Source organism: Apodemus sylvaticus, chromosome 6 (genome assembly GCF_947179515.1).
Source record: "Apodemus sylvaticus chromosome 6, mApoSyl1.1, whole genome shotgun sequence".
In the NCBI taxonomy this organism is placed as follows: domain Eukaryota; kingdom Metazoa; phylum Chordata; class Mammalia; order Rodentia; family Muridae; genus Apodemus; species Apodemus sylvaticus.
Genome location: NC_067477.1, coordinates 125,409,687 through 125,425,982, shown reverse-complemented (window position 1 = coordinate 125,425,982; position 16,296 = coordinate 125,409,687). Strand labels below are relative to the sequence as shown.

Sequence of the window (16,296 nt, the reverse complement as noted above, 5' to 3'; positions counted from 1 at the left end):
TGGGATGAGTTTCCTCATATCCCTGCACAGAGAATAAAAGGGTTCATTCCATCCCCCTGCAGAAAACAGAGCAGCACTGAGTTTCCACTCTGTCTGAGACAGGGTTTTGCCATGCACTACAGGGTGGCTCTGAACTCATCTCCTAAGTACAGGAATTACAAGTTTGTGCCACCATGTCCAGATTCTATGTTTCCACTATTTAATGAAAAATTTCAAATAAGTGGTTTTCTACTTGCAAACTTCTTCAACAATTCTCTATTTACTATCAAACTATCAAATTAGTTATCATGAAAGCCTTTTGTAACAGGGAAAAAGAAAAGTCAAAGTTATATGTACAGAGTTTATAAACGCACTTATACCTAGGAAGGAGAGGAGAGTCTCAGACATCAGGAGAGCTTGATTATAAAGACACCAGGGTGTGAGGTGAGGAAGAAGTGAAGACCGGGAAAGCTGAGGTCAGACAGGATGAAACTGAGGAATCCCATGACTAAATTAGATGATGGTACTGAGTTGCCAAAGATCCTTGCCATTAGATTTACACTTAAAAAAAAAAGTATACAGGATAATAAATAGCACATTCAGTTCCATGTCTCTACAGCACTGCAGGAGACAGGCATGACGTGGATGGACCTGGGAATAATAGCCAAGGTAACCTTGGAGACAGGACCCCAAGACTGCAGAGTGAAACACCATGTATGGCGGGCATGGACACTGAGACTTGGGATGGGGAGTCAGAGTTCCAACCTTGAAGTACAGAAGGAAGGTGGCACCACCATCAGGAGTACTGCTAAAACCTAGGAAAAGTTCAGCAGAGACAAGTCAGCATAAGTTTGATTCCAAACACTTTCACGTGTGAGTTGTACGTAACACTAAAAGATCCACAAGACAGCTGGAAACTCTGTTCTAGACACCAGGAGCAAGTGGAAGGTATCCACATAAGACCAGAAACTTCCACATGAAGGCAATAACTAAAGTAAGATTAGGAGGCAGATTTGTTCAGGAAGAGAATATCTTAAAGTCCTCTACCAAAACAACAGAAGAAGTAGGTATACTGAAGGGGTAAGTAGAGCAAGAAAAATAATTGGAAACCCAGGGAAATAAAGGAAACGCACTGAGGACAGACACTGAAGTCAACAGAAGGATGCCAACCAGGAAGAGGCCTGGGCAGCGCCAGCTTTGGCAACTCTGCTCATGCCCACGACTTCTGGGTAAAATGGACAAAGGAACCACTTGAGGAACACAGTGGGAAGGGTCGGGGGTGAAACACACTGTGGACACATGGACATTGTAATAGAGAACTCATTAGAAATTACTCAGAGACAAATGAAGACTAAAACCTCATCCAGCTTCAGGGGCAAATAAGTGTTGTAAACTCAGGTTTTGCTATCCAAAAGATTATAAAACCATTCTAGGTTTCTGGAGTATTTGGGTTTCAAATCATGGATGGCTAATGGTCTTTTAAGGTTTAAAACCTTAAAAACTGACCAAATACTTACATCAACAACTTTATTTGCTTAAAATCTTATTTTCAAAAACTGAAAACTATGTTTAATAAAAATAAGAGCACTTAAAAACATTGCTATTAAAGGCATACTTCAGGCAAGTTAAATTCCTCCACCAAAATAGTTCTGCAAATACCAACTTCAAAGTGACATGCAATATAATAAGAGTGTCAGAAGAAATAAAGGAGTTGATTCCTACAGAACTAAACATCCTGGAGATACAGGACGTTTGTGCAATTTGGTTGAAATGTAACTAAAAGTCAGGGAATTTCGTGAACACCAGAAATGTGGCTCTAAACTTTCTTTGCAAAACACCTTCCTACTTCCTCTTCTTTAAGGAGTCTAGGGCAGCTGTTCTCAACCTGTGGGTCACATCCACTTTGACAATCCTCTATCTCCAAAAATATTTTCCATTATGACTCATACCAGCAAAATTAGTTAGGAAGTAGCTCTGAAAATAATGTTATGGTTGGGGTCACCACAACATGAGGAACTGTATTAAAGGGCCACAGCGTTAAAAGGCTGAGAACCACTCATCTAGGGGCTGAAGGGATGGCTCAGTGCTTAGGAGCCCTTGCTCTCTTGACGAAGCCCAGAGTTTGGTTCTCAGCAGCACTGTCAGGCAGCTCTCAACTGCCCAGAACTCTAGTATAGCTCCAGGAGAAATGATACCCTCTTTTAGCATCTGTGGCCACCCACATGCATGTGAGCATATACACACACATGTACAGAAATAAAAATGTAAGTGGGTTTTAAAGAGGATTTTATACCTGGAAAATGCAAGTAATGCTTTATGGATTTGTGTGTAAAGAAAGACAATGCAGTGAAGAGTCAACAAAACCATATTCAGAGAAAAGACCTTGGCCCTACACCAAGCAAGCAAGTGTACATTTTTTGCACTTTAGGCGCAAGTGAAATATTTAAGGTACACTGTGTCTGTCTGTGACTCTGCTCTGGCTTTCACTGTCTATTTTTCGGCCTCACGGAAACAGCAAGTGTCCTACAGGTGAAGCTTTTTCTGGTCTGCCTACAGATAACCCTGATTGGAAGCTTCTGAAGTGAAGTTATTCTCACCAACAAACAAGAACCTTGTAAGCTGCTCCTTCCTTTATAAAGAAAACAAATGTGCAACTCACTGTCTCACCAGTTCCACACTAAGTTTCCTTGTGCAAGTGGAAAGGAGGCCAGACATCTGAACCTGCTACCAGGAAACAATAACCATTATAGAAAAAGCAGCTTGTGCCACCAACAAGCAAGTTCCAGGGAACTCAACACTAGGAGCCTTCACACCGCTCCCTGGGAGACGAAATTCTAGGGGCTTTCACTATTCCAGCACTCAGCACCTTTGTGGGAGGACCGAGTGCTGTGCTGTGCTGTGCTCACAACGCCATCATCAAACGGAAAATTGCACATGACTACTTTCAATACTTGTTTGTTAGTGTCCCAAAGGATTGCCTTCACCCCAACACTTCAACCACAAAGCAAAGATCTACCCCTTACAGCAATGATCCTCTTCTCTCTGTGCCGTACTGTGTGTGGAAGGACTTAATTCCCCTAAAGAGCAAGAAGTACCAGAGACACCAACTCAATGACATGGAGTTAACCATTCAACCACAAGAATAAAGAACTTCATGCTGGGCACTGCTGAGGGCAGTCGCAGGCAGTGTGCCTATGGATCCCAAGCAAAGATGAGGGCCATGGCTCTGCTCTCCAGCAGACTGCGGAGGAGACAGCTCTGTTCAATGCTGTGCACACAGAGAATGCCATTTTTGAAAAGATTGGAACTCAGTGCAGGAATCCTTCCTCGGGGAGACATGGGAGAGGAAGGCCCTTAGCACAGGGGTAGGACACGTGTGCTTGGGTGGCTCTCTCCCTGCAGATGGGACAATTCGAGACTACCTCTCATGGACAGATGGTACAATGCCACTTCCATAATGTGCAGCTCTTTCCAGGAATCCAGGAATTCTCATAACCTATGGTCAATAATGTCTAGTGCCCTAACTGTTGATACACTCCTTTGTTATCACAAATTTTATATTTTATGTTTATTTTGGCTCCCTTTAGGATGTTTACAGGTCTGTTCACTTGGACATAATATAGTAGCTGAGGATCCAAAGTCGAATCCTGAGCTATGACAAAAAAGGAGTGTGATTAACGCCTACTATTTTACATTTCCTATAGAATAAAATAGGAGACAAGATGAGGAGGGGCAGCGAGATGGCTCAGCTGGCAGGTGCCCGCCCTCGGTCAGAATGGTGACCTGTGTGGGAATCACACAGTGGAGGAGACAGCTGACACCTACAAGTTGTCCTGCCATCCATATGAGCGCAGTGCCTCACACAGATCAGACAACTGAATGAATAACAGATGGATGAATGAATGATTTTATTTGAAAATTTATAAAAAAGGAATGAACACTATTGTATTTCAATAGTGTTTGCCACTATTTGATTTTTCTCCCTTTAAGTAAAATCTAAGACTTCTAGGAATTTACAGAAGGCGGCTATAGAAAGCCTGCTTTCTTCTTACCTGACAAGCTTTTGCTACTATGTCTGATGGCGTATCTTCTGAAAAGGCTGGTCTTAGGGCAGCTCCCACCTAGAAAAATGAGTAAATTTTTATTTTAGAGACAACTAGTAAACAGAAAGCCTGATGAGTCATTGGAGGTTAAAACACCAAATACACTTCCACAAAATAGAAACAGAAGGAACACTACCCAATTCCTTCTATGAAGCCACAATTATGCTGATACCAAAGCCACACAAAGATCCAACAAAGAAAGAGAACTTCAGACCAATTTCCCTTATGAACATCGATGCAAAAATACTCAATAAAATTCTTGCCAACCGAATCCAAGAATACATCAAAACGATCATCCACCATGATCAAGTAGGATTTATCCCGGGAATGCAGGGTTGGTTCAATATACGGAAATCCATCAATACAATCCACTACATAAACAAACTCAAAGAACAAAACCACATGGTCATTTCATTGGATGCTGAAAAAGCATTTGACAAAATTCAGCATCCTTTCATGCTTAAAGTCTTGGAGAGAACAGGAATTCAAGGCCCATACCAAAACATAGTAAAAGCAATATACAGCAAACCGGTAGCCAGCATCAAACTAAATGGAGAGAAACTTGAAGCAATCCGACTGAAATCAGGGACCAGACAAGGCTGCCCCCTTTCTCCTTATCTTTTCAATATTGTACTTGAGGTACTAGCTCGGGCAATTCGACAACATAAGGAGGTCAAAGGGATACAAATTGGAAAGGAAGAAGTCAAACTATCATTATTTGCAGACGACATGATCGTCTACCTAAGTGACCCAAAAAACTCCACTAGTGAGATCCTACAGCTGATAAACAACTTCAGCAAAGTGGCAGGTTATAAAATCAACTCAAGCAAATCAGTGGCCTTCCTATACTCAAAGGATAAGCAGGCTGAGAAAGAAATTAGGGAAATGACCCCCTTCACAATAGCCACAAACAGTATCTTGGGGTGACTCTTACCAAACATGTGAAAGACCTTTATGACAAGAACTTCAAGACTCTGAAGAAGGAAATGGAAGAAGACCTCAAAAAATGGGAAAACCTCCCATGCTCATGGATCGGTAGAATCAATATAGTTAAAATGGCCATTTTGCCTAAAGCACTATACAGATTCAATGCAATACCCATCAAAATCCCAACTCAATTCTTCACAGAGTTAGAAAGAGCAATTTTCAAGTTCATCTGGAACAACAAAAAACCTAGGATAGCTAAACCTATTCTCAGCAACAAAAGAAAATCTGGGGGAATCAGTATCCCTGACCTCAAGCAATACTACAGAGCAATAGTGTTAAAAACTGCATGGTATTGGTACAGTGACAGGCAGGAGGATCAATGGAACAGGATTGAAGATCCAGAAATGAACCCACACACCTATGGCCACTTGATCCTCGACAAAGAGGCTGAAAACATCCAATGGAAAAAAGATAGCCTTTTCAACAAATGGTGCTGGTTCAACTGGAGGTCAGCATGCAGAAGAATGCGAATTGATCCATCCTTGTCTCCTTGTACTAAGCTCAAATCCAAATGGATCAAGGACCTCCACATAAAGCCAGACACCCTGAAGCTACTAGAAAAGAAACCTGGGAAGACCCTTGAGGACATCGGTACAGGGAGAAAGTTTCTGAACAGAACACCAATAGCGTATTCTCTAAGAGCAAGAATTGACAAATGGGACCTCATAAAATTACAAAGTTTCTGTAAGGCAAAGGACACCATCAAGAGGACAAATTGGCAACCAACAAATTGGGAAAAGATCTTCACCAATCCTACATCAGATAGAGGACTAATATCCAATATATATAAAGAACTCAAGAAGTTAGACCCCAGAAAACCAAACAACCCTATTAAAAAATGGGGTACAGAGTTAAACAAAGAATTCTCACCTGAAGAACTTCGGATGGCAGAGAAGCATCTTAAAAAATGCTCAACTTCATTAGTCATTAGAGAAATGCAAATCAAAACCACCCTAAGATTTCATCTTACCCCAGTCAGAATGGCTAAGATTAAAAATTCAGGAGACAGCAGGTGTTGGAGAGGGTGTGGAGAAAGAGGAACACTCCTCCACTGCTGGTGGGGTTGCAAATTGGTACAACCACCCTGGAAATCAGTCTGGCGGTGCCTCACTTCCAGAAGATCCTGCTATACCACTCCTGGGCATATACCCAGAAGACTCTCCACCATGTAATAAGGATATATGCTCAACTATGTTCATAGCAGCCCTATTTATAATTGCCAGATGCTGGAAAGAACCCAGGTATCCCTCAACAGAAGAGTGGATGCAAAAAATGTGGTATATCTACACAATGGAGTACTATTTAGCCATTAGAAACAATGAATTCATGAAATTTTTAGGCAAATGGATGGATCTAGAGAACATCATACTAAGTGAGGTAACCCAGACTCAAAAGGTGAATCATGGTATGCACTCACTAATAAGTGGATATTAACCTAGAAAACTGGAATACCCAAAACATAATCCACACATCAAATGAGGTACAAGAAGAAATGAGGAGTGGCCCCTGGTTCTGGAAAGACTCAGTGAAACAGTATTCGGCAAAACCAGAATGGGGAAGTGGGAAGGGGTGGGTGGGAGGACAGGGGAAGAGAGGGGGGCTTATGGGACTTTCGGGGAGTTGGGGGGGGCTAGAAAAGGGGAAATCATTTGAAATGTAAATAAATTATATCAAATAAAAAAAAAAAACACCAAATACACAAGGACTAGTGAGATGGCTCAGTGGTTAAGAGCACTGACCACTCTTCCAAAGGTCCTGAGTTCAAATCCCAGCAACCACATAGTAGCTAATCTGTAATGAGTATGATGTTCTTTCTGGGGTATCTGAAGACAGCTACAGAGTACTTACATATAATAAATAAATAAATCTTAAAAAAAAACACCAAATACACATCTATGTCCCTTTCTTCTTTATCACCTCCTCCTTATCCACTTCTTTTATAGTAAGATTAAACATAACTTTGCTTTTTAGGAAGTTATCAATATCAAATCTATATGGGAAGAATGCCCAAAGGACAAGCTTGTTTCCTTTGTTTTTGCTTCTGTTTAACAGTAAATGGGATTTTGTGATACAGTCATATGTAATCAAAGATATGTGCAGACTGTTGTGTTTTGTGTTTCTTCCACACCCCTATATGTATTTCTGAACATATTTCTAATCGCATTTATGTATTTCTTGGGTAAATCCCATGTAAGTGGATCAATTTCTTTAGCTAACTGAGGAATAATAAAAATTAAGAGGCACAAAAACACCTCAAAACCATCTCACCTCAAAAGTATTGCCTTTTAGGAATGGGTAAAAGCAGCTGACAATCGAGGTGGACACTCTGAGTTCAATGGCTGAGAACCACGGGGGAAAGAGAGAACTGACTCTCGAAGACTGTCTTCTGACCCCATCCAATCATTTATGTGTGTATACAACTCTCTCTCTTTGACACATGTATTCACTCTCACTGTACACACAATAAAGGTAAGATTATGATGTTAGTAAGCTTTCCTATTATCACCATATCAATAAGTAAAGGAATACAAACAAGCTTTAAGCCATGAAGGCCAGAATCATATCAGAGAGATGATGAGGTGTAATGTATGTAGGCTGAATAAAGACGTTGCAAGAAGTCTACTGCTATGTTGAGATTTCTACCAATGGTCACTCCATTGTTTACACAGTAGTGTCTAGAGACAGTCAAAAGTTCTGTTCAATGACTAAAGGTGTGACAGACAAAGCAAGGAGTCAATACTGAACTAAAAGCAAATAATAACTGTTCTATGGTTACATAAAACAACGTTCTTATCCTTTGGAAATACAGTTCAAATGGCTCAAGGGTAACATTTTATTTGTTATTTTTATTTCATGTGTAGGGGTGTTCTGACTACATTTAGTTCTGTGTACCATGTACAGCCAGTAATTGAGGAGTCCACAAAGGATGTTGGGTCGCCTGGACCTGGAGTTACAGACAATTGTTAGCCATCACATGAGTGCTGGAAATTGAACCTGGGTCCTCTGAAGAGCAGCTGATGCTCTTAACCAAAGAGTCATTGTTCCAGCTCCAACATTGAAAATGTCTATGCAGACTTTCTACTTGTGCTCCATCTCTAAACCAATCACTTTGACTCTTACTGCCATCATTCTTCCAGCAAGTTCTTACTATGAACAATCATGTGACAAAGGTCAAAGGGCATATTGCAGCTCTCCTCAGGCCTTGTCAGTATTTGATACAGCTACCTGCTCCTCTACTGCGTTTGGCTTGTGTGAATACACCCTCTACTTTCCTTCAGTCTTTCTTATATCACTGCTATCCTCCTGTTCCCCTTCCCACTTCCTCTCAGTTCACTGAGAGTCTTCTTTTATTTTATAAATCTACCATGGTGGGTTTCTCACTCAGCACTCTCTCTGATCTCATCCACTCCCATTGGTCATCTAAACGACTTACAGTACCAAACCAATTTCTCCAATCCAGTCTTTTGTTTGTTTGCTTGGTTTGATTTATGACAAAAAGTTTCTCTCTGTAGCTACAGCTGTCCTGGAACTCACTGTAGACCAGGCTGGCCTAGAACTCACAGAGATCTGCCTGCCCTCTGCCTTCCAAGTGCTGGGATCAAAGACATGAGCTAACACCCCCTAACTTAATCCACTCATTTTTTAACTGAGCTCCAGGCTCATGTAATCAGTCACACACCTATAGCCAAATAATGGTATTCCACTCCTCCCAACCCTGCCCAACAATGCCAATCACAGGAAATTCCATCACCATGCTCAGGACAGAACCTAAAACAGCTTCTTGCTTTTCCTTCAGGGCCAATTAATCAACTCATTCTGACAATTCTTCCTCCTAAATGTCATTTGAAACCATCCTTTTCCCCCTTATTCTAATTGCAAACAACCTAAAACAACTGTTATCATCATTCTCCTACAATACCAAGATTCTTAGCTTACTGTAAAGGAGAATCCAGTCTCCATTATGCATCGAGGACAGAATGGAGAAAGTACAGATCAAATCATGTCACCTGCCTTTCAAGTTCCTTGTTACAGAATTAACTCCAAGATTTTACTATCTATGAACATCTGCATGATCTGGCCCCTGGCTAGCTATCCTTGCTTTCCCACCTTGCTTTCCACTGTCCATACTTTCACCTCTTCCAGGTTTAACCACACCTTTAAGCACATCATACTTCTCATATAGAGGCCGTCCTACTTTTCCCAATGAATACTCTGGTACTGTGCTGGTCTGCACACTAAATCCTATTCTACATAACACATCTTAAGTACTATTTTTCAGGAAACTAATTTCTCAATGTCTGGCTTATGATAGGCCCTGTGTTATATACTCCTTATGGGAAGTGTATGCCTTTTCTTTTCTGTTTTCTGTTTGTTGAGAATCAAAGCCAGGGCCTTCTAAACGCTACACAAGTGCTTTATCACGAGCAATATCCTCAACCTTTTACCAATGTTCTACAGCCTCCCTAGCTCTTACCTTCTTTGTAAATAGCTATTGTTAACTGTCTCCTTAGCTTAAGCCTCATGACAAAGGCTAATCTTGTCTTATTTATATAACTGTCTGCAGTAGTCTGCCTTGTACCTTACATCTAACAGGCAATCCATAAATATTTGCTGAATGGACACATTGAACATTGCAATGACATCAGCAGATCTCAGAAGCCATCAATCAAGTGCTAAGAAATACAGTTCTAAGAGAATGGGACCACAGACAGCAAGTTCTTAGCTAGGAAATAAGCAGTTCATCAAAATATTTCTTAAAATTTAAAACAAAAGTAAATAAAAGAAAAGAAGATAACTATTGAAACTTAAACACTAAAACATATAATCCAGCCAGTATGTTTGTGTTTTAGTCCAGTTTGGTCTTTGGACAAAGACAATTTAAAGCTCTCGATAGAAAATGGTGAATGACTGTATACTCACACAAAGGCTTGGAACAAGGCTGGACAGATTGACGTGTCGTGGGGCAAACATGTGAAGCTCTTGAAGGCAAGAGATGGCAGCTGCCTGAAGCAGAGAATCAGAGTGGTCCTGGGTGATGGCACAACCCACCAAGCAAGAGGAGCGGATGGTGGAAATGGTGGCTGCATTTCCTAACAGGAAAATAAAAGATAACATTAAATGTAACTATGCTATTAGTGTCACAAAAAGACTCTCAGAAAGTAGTCATCTTCCAGCTAAACCCTTCTTCAAATCATTATTCAGATTGGTTTTTTTTTTTAAAAAAAAACCCACCCATATAGTCCACAAATATGACTTTGAAACACAACTGTATTTGCAAGGTAAAAATTTAGGTCTTAGAAATGAATTACTTTAAAAAAAATCATATTATCCTTTATAACCACCAGTCTTCTGGCTAAAGAACCATAGGATTTCTCATTCTGTGGTTCTCTACTCAACAAACACAACTCTACTTTCATTATGACAACTTTAAATACTGTTTGTCTAATAATAAAACCTTATAGAGGAAATGAAGGAAATTATATTACATATTTTTTATTTTTCTACATTCTTTGTTTACATTCCTAATGATTTCCCCTTTCCCGGTTCCTCCCTCCCCATAACTCTTATAAGCCCTCTTCCCTCCCATCATTCACCAGTCAACCCCCTCGCACTTCTCTGTCCTGGTAATCTCCTACATTGTTGCATCAAGCCTTTCCAGGACCAGGGCCCTCTCCTTCCTTCTTCTTGGAAATCATTTGATATGTAAATTGTGTCTTGGGATTCAGAGCTTCTGGGCTAATATCCACTTATTAGTGACACATTATTCCATGTGTGTTCTTTTGTGATTGGGTTACCTCACTTAGGATCGTATTTTCCAGTTCCAACTATTTGCCTAAGAATTTCATGAATTCATTGTTTTTAATTGCTGAGTATAATTCCATTGTGTAAATATATCACATGTTCTATATCCATTGCTCTGTTGAGAGATATCTGGGTACTTTCAAGTTTCTGGCTATTATAAATAGGGCTGCTATGAACATATAGCATGTATCCTTATGACACGCTGGGGAAACCTCTGTGTATATGCCCAGAAATGGTATATCAGGGTCCCCTTGAAGGGTCATGCCCAGTTTTCTGAGAAACCACCAGACTGATTTCCAGAGTGGTTGAATCTGCTTGCAATCCCAACAGTAGTGGAGGAGTATTCCTCTTTCTCCACATCCTCACCAATGCCTGCTGTCTGCTGAGTTTTTAATCTAAGCCATTCTGACTGGTGTGAGTTGAAATCTCAGGCTTGTTTTGATTTGCATTCCCCTAATGACTAATGATGTTGAAAATTTCTTTTTTTTTACATTATTTTTTTTATTCGATATATTTTTTATTTACATTTCAAATGATTTCCCCTTTCCTAGCCCCCCCCACTCCCAGAAAGTTCCGTAAGCCCCCTTCTCTCCTCCTGTCCTCCCACCCACCCCTTCCCACTTCCCCGTTCTGGTTTTGCTGAATACTGCTTCACTGAGTCTTTCCAAAACAAGGGGCCACTCTTCCTTTCTTCTTGTACCTCATTTGATGTGTAGATTATGTTTTGGGTATTCCAGGTTTCTAGATTAATATCCACTTATTAGTGAGTGCATATCATGATTCACCTTTTGAGTCTAGGTTACCTCACTTAGTATGATGTTCTCTAGCTCCATCCATTTGCCTAAGAATTTCATGAATTCATTGTTTCTAATGGCTGAATAGTGCTCCATTGTGTAGATATACCACATTTTTTGCATCCACTCTTCTGTTGAGGGATACCTGGGTTCTTTCCAGCATCTGGCAATTACAAATAGGGCTGCGATGAACATAGTAGAGCATGTATCCTTATTACGTGGTGGGGAATCCTCTGGGTATATGCCCAGGAGTGGTATAGCAGGATCTTCTGGAAGTGAGGTGCCCAGTTTTTGGAGGAACTGCCAGACTGATTTCCAGAGTGCTTCTCAGCCATTCTAAATCCTTCAGGTGAAAACTCTTTGTTTAGCTCTGTACCCAATATTTTAATAGGGTTATTCGGCTCTCTGAAGCCTAACTTCTTTACTTTTTTTTAAATATTGGATATTAGCCCTCTGTCGTATGTAAGGTTTCTGAAAATATTTCCCAATTTTTTGGTTGCCGTTTTGTCCGATTGACAGTGTCCTTTGCCTTACAGAAACTTTGCAATTTTATGAGGTCCATTTGGTCAATTCTTGATCTTAGAGCATAAGCTATTGGTGATCTGTTCAGGATATTTTATCCTTGGCCCATGTCCTCAAGGGTCTTCCCCAGTTTCTGTTCTATTAGTTTCAGTGAGTCTGGTTTTATGTGGAGGTCCTTGATCCACTTGGACTTGAGCTTAGTACAAGGAGATAAGAATGGATCAATTTGCATTCTTCTGCATGCTGACCTCCAGTTGAACCAGCACCATTTGATGAAAAGGCTATCTTTATTCCACTGGATGGCGTTAGCTCCTTTGTCAAAGATCAAGTGACCATAGCTGTGGGGGTTCATTTCTGGGTCTTCAGTTCTATTCCATTGATCTACCTGACTGTCACCGTATCAATACCATGCATATTTTAACACTACTGCTCTGTAGTACTGCTTGAGGTAAGGGATTCTGATTCCCCCAGAAGTTCTTTTACTGTTGAGAATAGTTTTAGCTATCCTGGGTTTTTTGTTATTACAGATAAATTTGAGAATTGCTCTTTCTAACTCTATAAAGGACTGAGTTAGGGTTTTGATGAAGATTGCATTGATTCTGTGTATTGCTTTTGGAAAGATGGCCATGTTTACTATATTAATCATGGCAATCCAAGAGCATGGAAGATTTTTCCATTTTTTGAGGCCTTCTTCAATTTCCTTCTTCAGAGACCTGAAGTTGACCTCCTCAAGACATAAAATAAACAGAAAGGGAAGCAGGAATTCTGAGTGTATGCATTCAGGGTCCAGTCATGATTCACTGAATTCAGGTTGAAGTCACCATCAGGAAGATCCAGTTCCAAGTACAGCAGCAGTCAACCTTCTATGAACCTTTCCTCTGAACTAGCTGCCTCAGTGACAGGTAACACACCGTTAGGGGTGGTAAAATCAAAGAGTAAGCTCATGGAGGCAGTATTTGGCATCCCAGACTAAAAGAACTTCCTTTCCATTTTTTGTGGGGGGAGGGGTGGAGGAGATGTCCAAGTAGACTTTCATTTAAAATGTTTTCTCTGTTCAAGACTTTTAAAAATGCTTTACCCAGGAGTGGTGATGCATACCTTTAATCCAAGCAATCCAGAGACTGCAAATTCAAGGACAGCCTGCTCTACATAGAGATGTCTAAGCCCTCTACAACTGCCAGTAAAACCCTGACACCTGCTCTGGTTTGCCTGCTGTCTTAATTAGGGTTTTACTGCTGTGAACAGACACCATGACCTTGTGGCAAGTCTTATAAGGCACAACATTTAATTGGGTCTGACTTACAAGTTCAGTATCATCAAGGTGGGAAAATGGCAGCATCCAGGCAGGCATGGTACAGGAGGAGTTGAGAGTTCTACATCTTTATCTGAAGGCTGCTAGCAGAAGACTCACTCCCAGGCAGCTAGGTTGAGGGAATTTAAGCCCATCAGACTATGACAGACTCCCTCCAACAATGCTACACCTACTAATAGTGCCACTCCCTGGGCCAAGCATATACAAACCATCACATCCATATTATTTTAAAAATGGCACATATAAAACATTGAGTGCCACATTTTGGAAAACAAAATGTATGGTAGATGATAATTATTAAAATGCTTTGCAAGCAACACAATGGTGATACTGAGAAAACCAGCGGAACAGTACTTGTCCAGGCACTCCCTTTAACTGAAGATGAATTTGCTTACCCTGCAGCTCTGGTCCAACAGTAGTTATGGTGGCCCCCAAGCATCTGCCCAAACACTGGTGAACTTCTGTGTGTGAAGGTGGAACTGTCAGCAGCAAGGAAACAACCAGGGACAGGGTGGGTTCCAAGTACCCACGGTACATTGGGCCACTAGAATCCACTCTCAGGGCAAGTGAATGAAGAGACCAAGTCTAAGATAAAACATAATTGCATTTTAGTTGGAGAAAACAATTCACTATACTGAATCAAGAATCCTAAATTGTTATATTCATGGAAATATCTTCAATATATTTTGAGTTAGAGTCTTATTGCATCCTGGGATGGCCTTGAACTTGTGATCCTCATTAGCCTTCTAAATGCTTAGCCTTCTAATTGCTAATTGCTAAACCTCTGTGAATGGTTTCCATATGTATACTTTTAAAGTTTCACTGCAGCTACATTTGCTTAAATGTAAAATGTTCGGGAAACAAAAAAGGTTAGAAAACTAGAAAACTACTCCAGGAATAACTGGATACATATATATGTATACATATATATACATATATATGTATATATATGAACAAACACACGCAGAGCATTAAAATGCAGTTACGCTATAACAGGGCAACAATGCTCCTCCTAGAGGCTAAGAAGAGCCCAATGCCAGGTATGAGTTACTTCTAAAGTCACTGGCCACTGAGGTCCCATAGACACTCCTTCCCTGAACATTACAGGCTTTTGCCAGTGTTCCAGGTTATATGTTCTAGATATGCTTGTGGGTAACTCCCTTAACAGTTGCTAATCCACATGATATAAGGGAAGGGAATGATTTTAGGGGGTTGGCAAAGGATGGGTTTGAAAACAATAAATTGGTGTAAATGTCTTAACTCAGAGAGAGAGAGAGAGAGAGAGAGAGAGAGAGAGAGAGAGAGAGAGAGAGAGAGAGAGAGAACACGAATGAATCTCTGCTAGCCTTGAATCCATCATGTAGCTGAGAATGACTGTGAACTTTTGCTCACTCCTCCACTTCCCAGGGCTGGGATTATTACAACGGCCACCACATACACTTGTTCTATGTGGCGATAGGAATTAAACCCAGGGCTTTCTGCATGGTGGAGGCAAGTACTCTAGCAGCTGAGCTCCAGGCCAGCCCAGATGTCTTTTCAAAGCAGTTATGTAAAGTGGTGGTAGGAGTCATAGGAGTGAGTATCACTGAAAAGGAAGACTGACAACTCTCACAACAAAACACAGTGAGGGCTAAGTATTTAAAGCAGAGGATAAGCCACATGTAAAGATAGAAGGGAGCCAAATACAACACATCCAGATGATTGCTGTAGGCAGTGTGAGTCATGTGCCAGCTCCAAAAAGACTTTTCCTTGGAAGGGAAACAACAAATGCCCAGTTACAGGGGGTTTAAAAGACAAAAAGAAAATTCTAGTTAAAGGTTACTAGGGTATCCATGGCCACAACAATAGGAAAGGAACTTGGACAAAACTTGAAAGCCAACAGGGAACCTAAAAGTGATTCTTGGTCTTTCAGGCGAGGATAAATCTGCACCCAGAAATAAAAGGAATTACTAGTTGACTGTCCAAGAGGCTATACTGGAGTACACCCATCATGCCCAGCATTTCACCACTCAGACAGCTAATGCAGGAAGACAGCTGAATGTTTGAGGCCAGTCTGGAATATGCAATGAGCCCCAGGCCAGCCAGGAATAACTAATAAAGCGGTCAGACAAAGTAAAATCAAAGCCAACAAACAAACAAAATTTTCTACCCTCCTTTCTTCCATTCCAGAAGAAAGCTAGAGGCTTGCGTCCTGGAAAAAAAATGAGATAGGACATCTTTGAACAAGAAGGATCAGACAAAACTGTGGACTGAGGTCGCTGTACTAAAATAGGAATTAAGTGAATGTTTACATCATGAATGTTAAAGTCTTTAGTCTCCCTATCCCAATTCCTCAGTCCCAGACAATTATCCACATTCCCTTCAGACAACAGAGTAGAAAGGCATCTTCTAGGGAACAATTAGTCTAGAGAAACATACTAAGATAAGGTCAGGACTAGCCAATTGTGACATTCACTTTGTAAAATTCACCTTTTCCAGAAAACCTTTTAGGATTCACTCTTACATTTTCCCACTAGAGGAAAGCATCTAATACTAACAAAATAAAAAAAAAAAAACATACACAAAACAAGTTTGAATCAAAGAGGTTGTAGAAGGGAAAGTAAAAATCTCTTATCGCAGAGGCCTTCCCAGGCACTGGAATTATAAGTGGATTATAAGTGACACCAGCACAGTGACGTTTAAATCCAGTCACATTGCACTGCCTAGACAGATATGACACATGCAACAAGCAGATGTAAACAGGGTTTGGGCTTTACTGCTGACTAAGAGACGGATAAGCTAGAAATTCCCATAGTAT

General features: G+C 40.7%; 1 protein-coding gene across 1 annotated transcript in view; it reads right to left on the bottom strand.

Moving 5' to 3' along the window:
- Positions 1–16,296, bottom strand: part of LOC127687599 (HEAT repeat-containing protein 5B-like) — an 80,763-nt gene that overhangs the window by 64,215 nt on the left and 252 nt on the right. Inside the window, 1 exon segment of the mRNA XM_052186400.1 lies at positions 13,895–14,084. Within this exon segment, the coding sequence (XP_052042360.1) occupies positions 13,895–14,084 (190 nt within the window).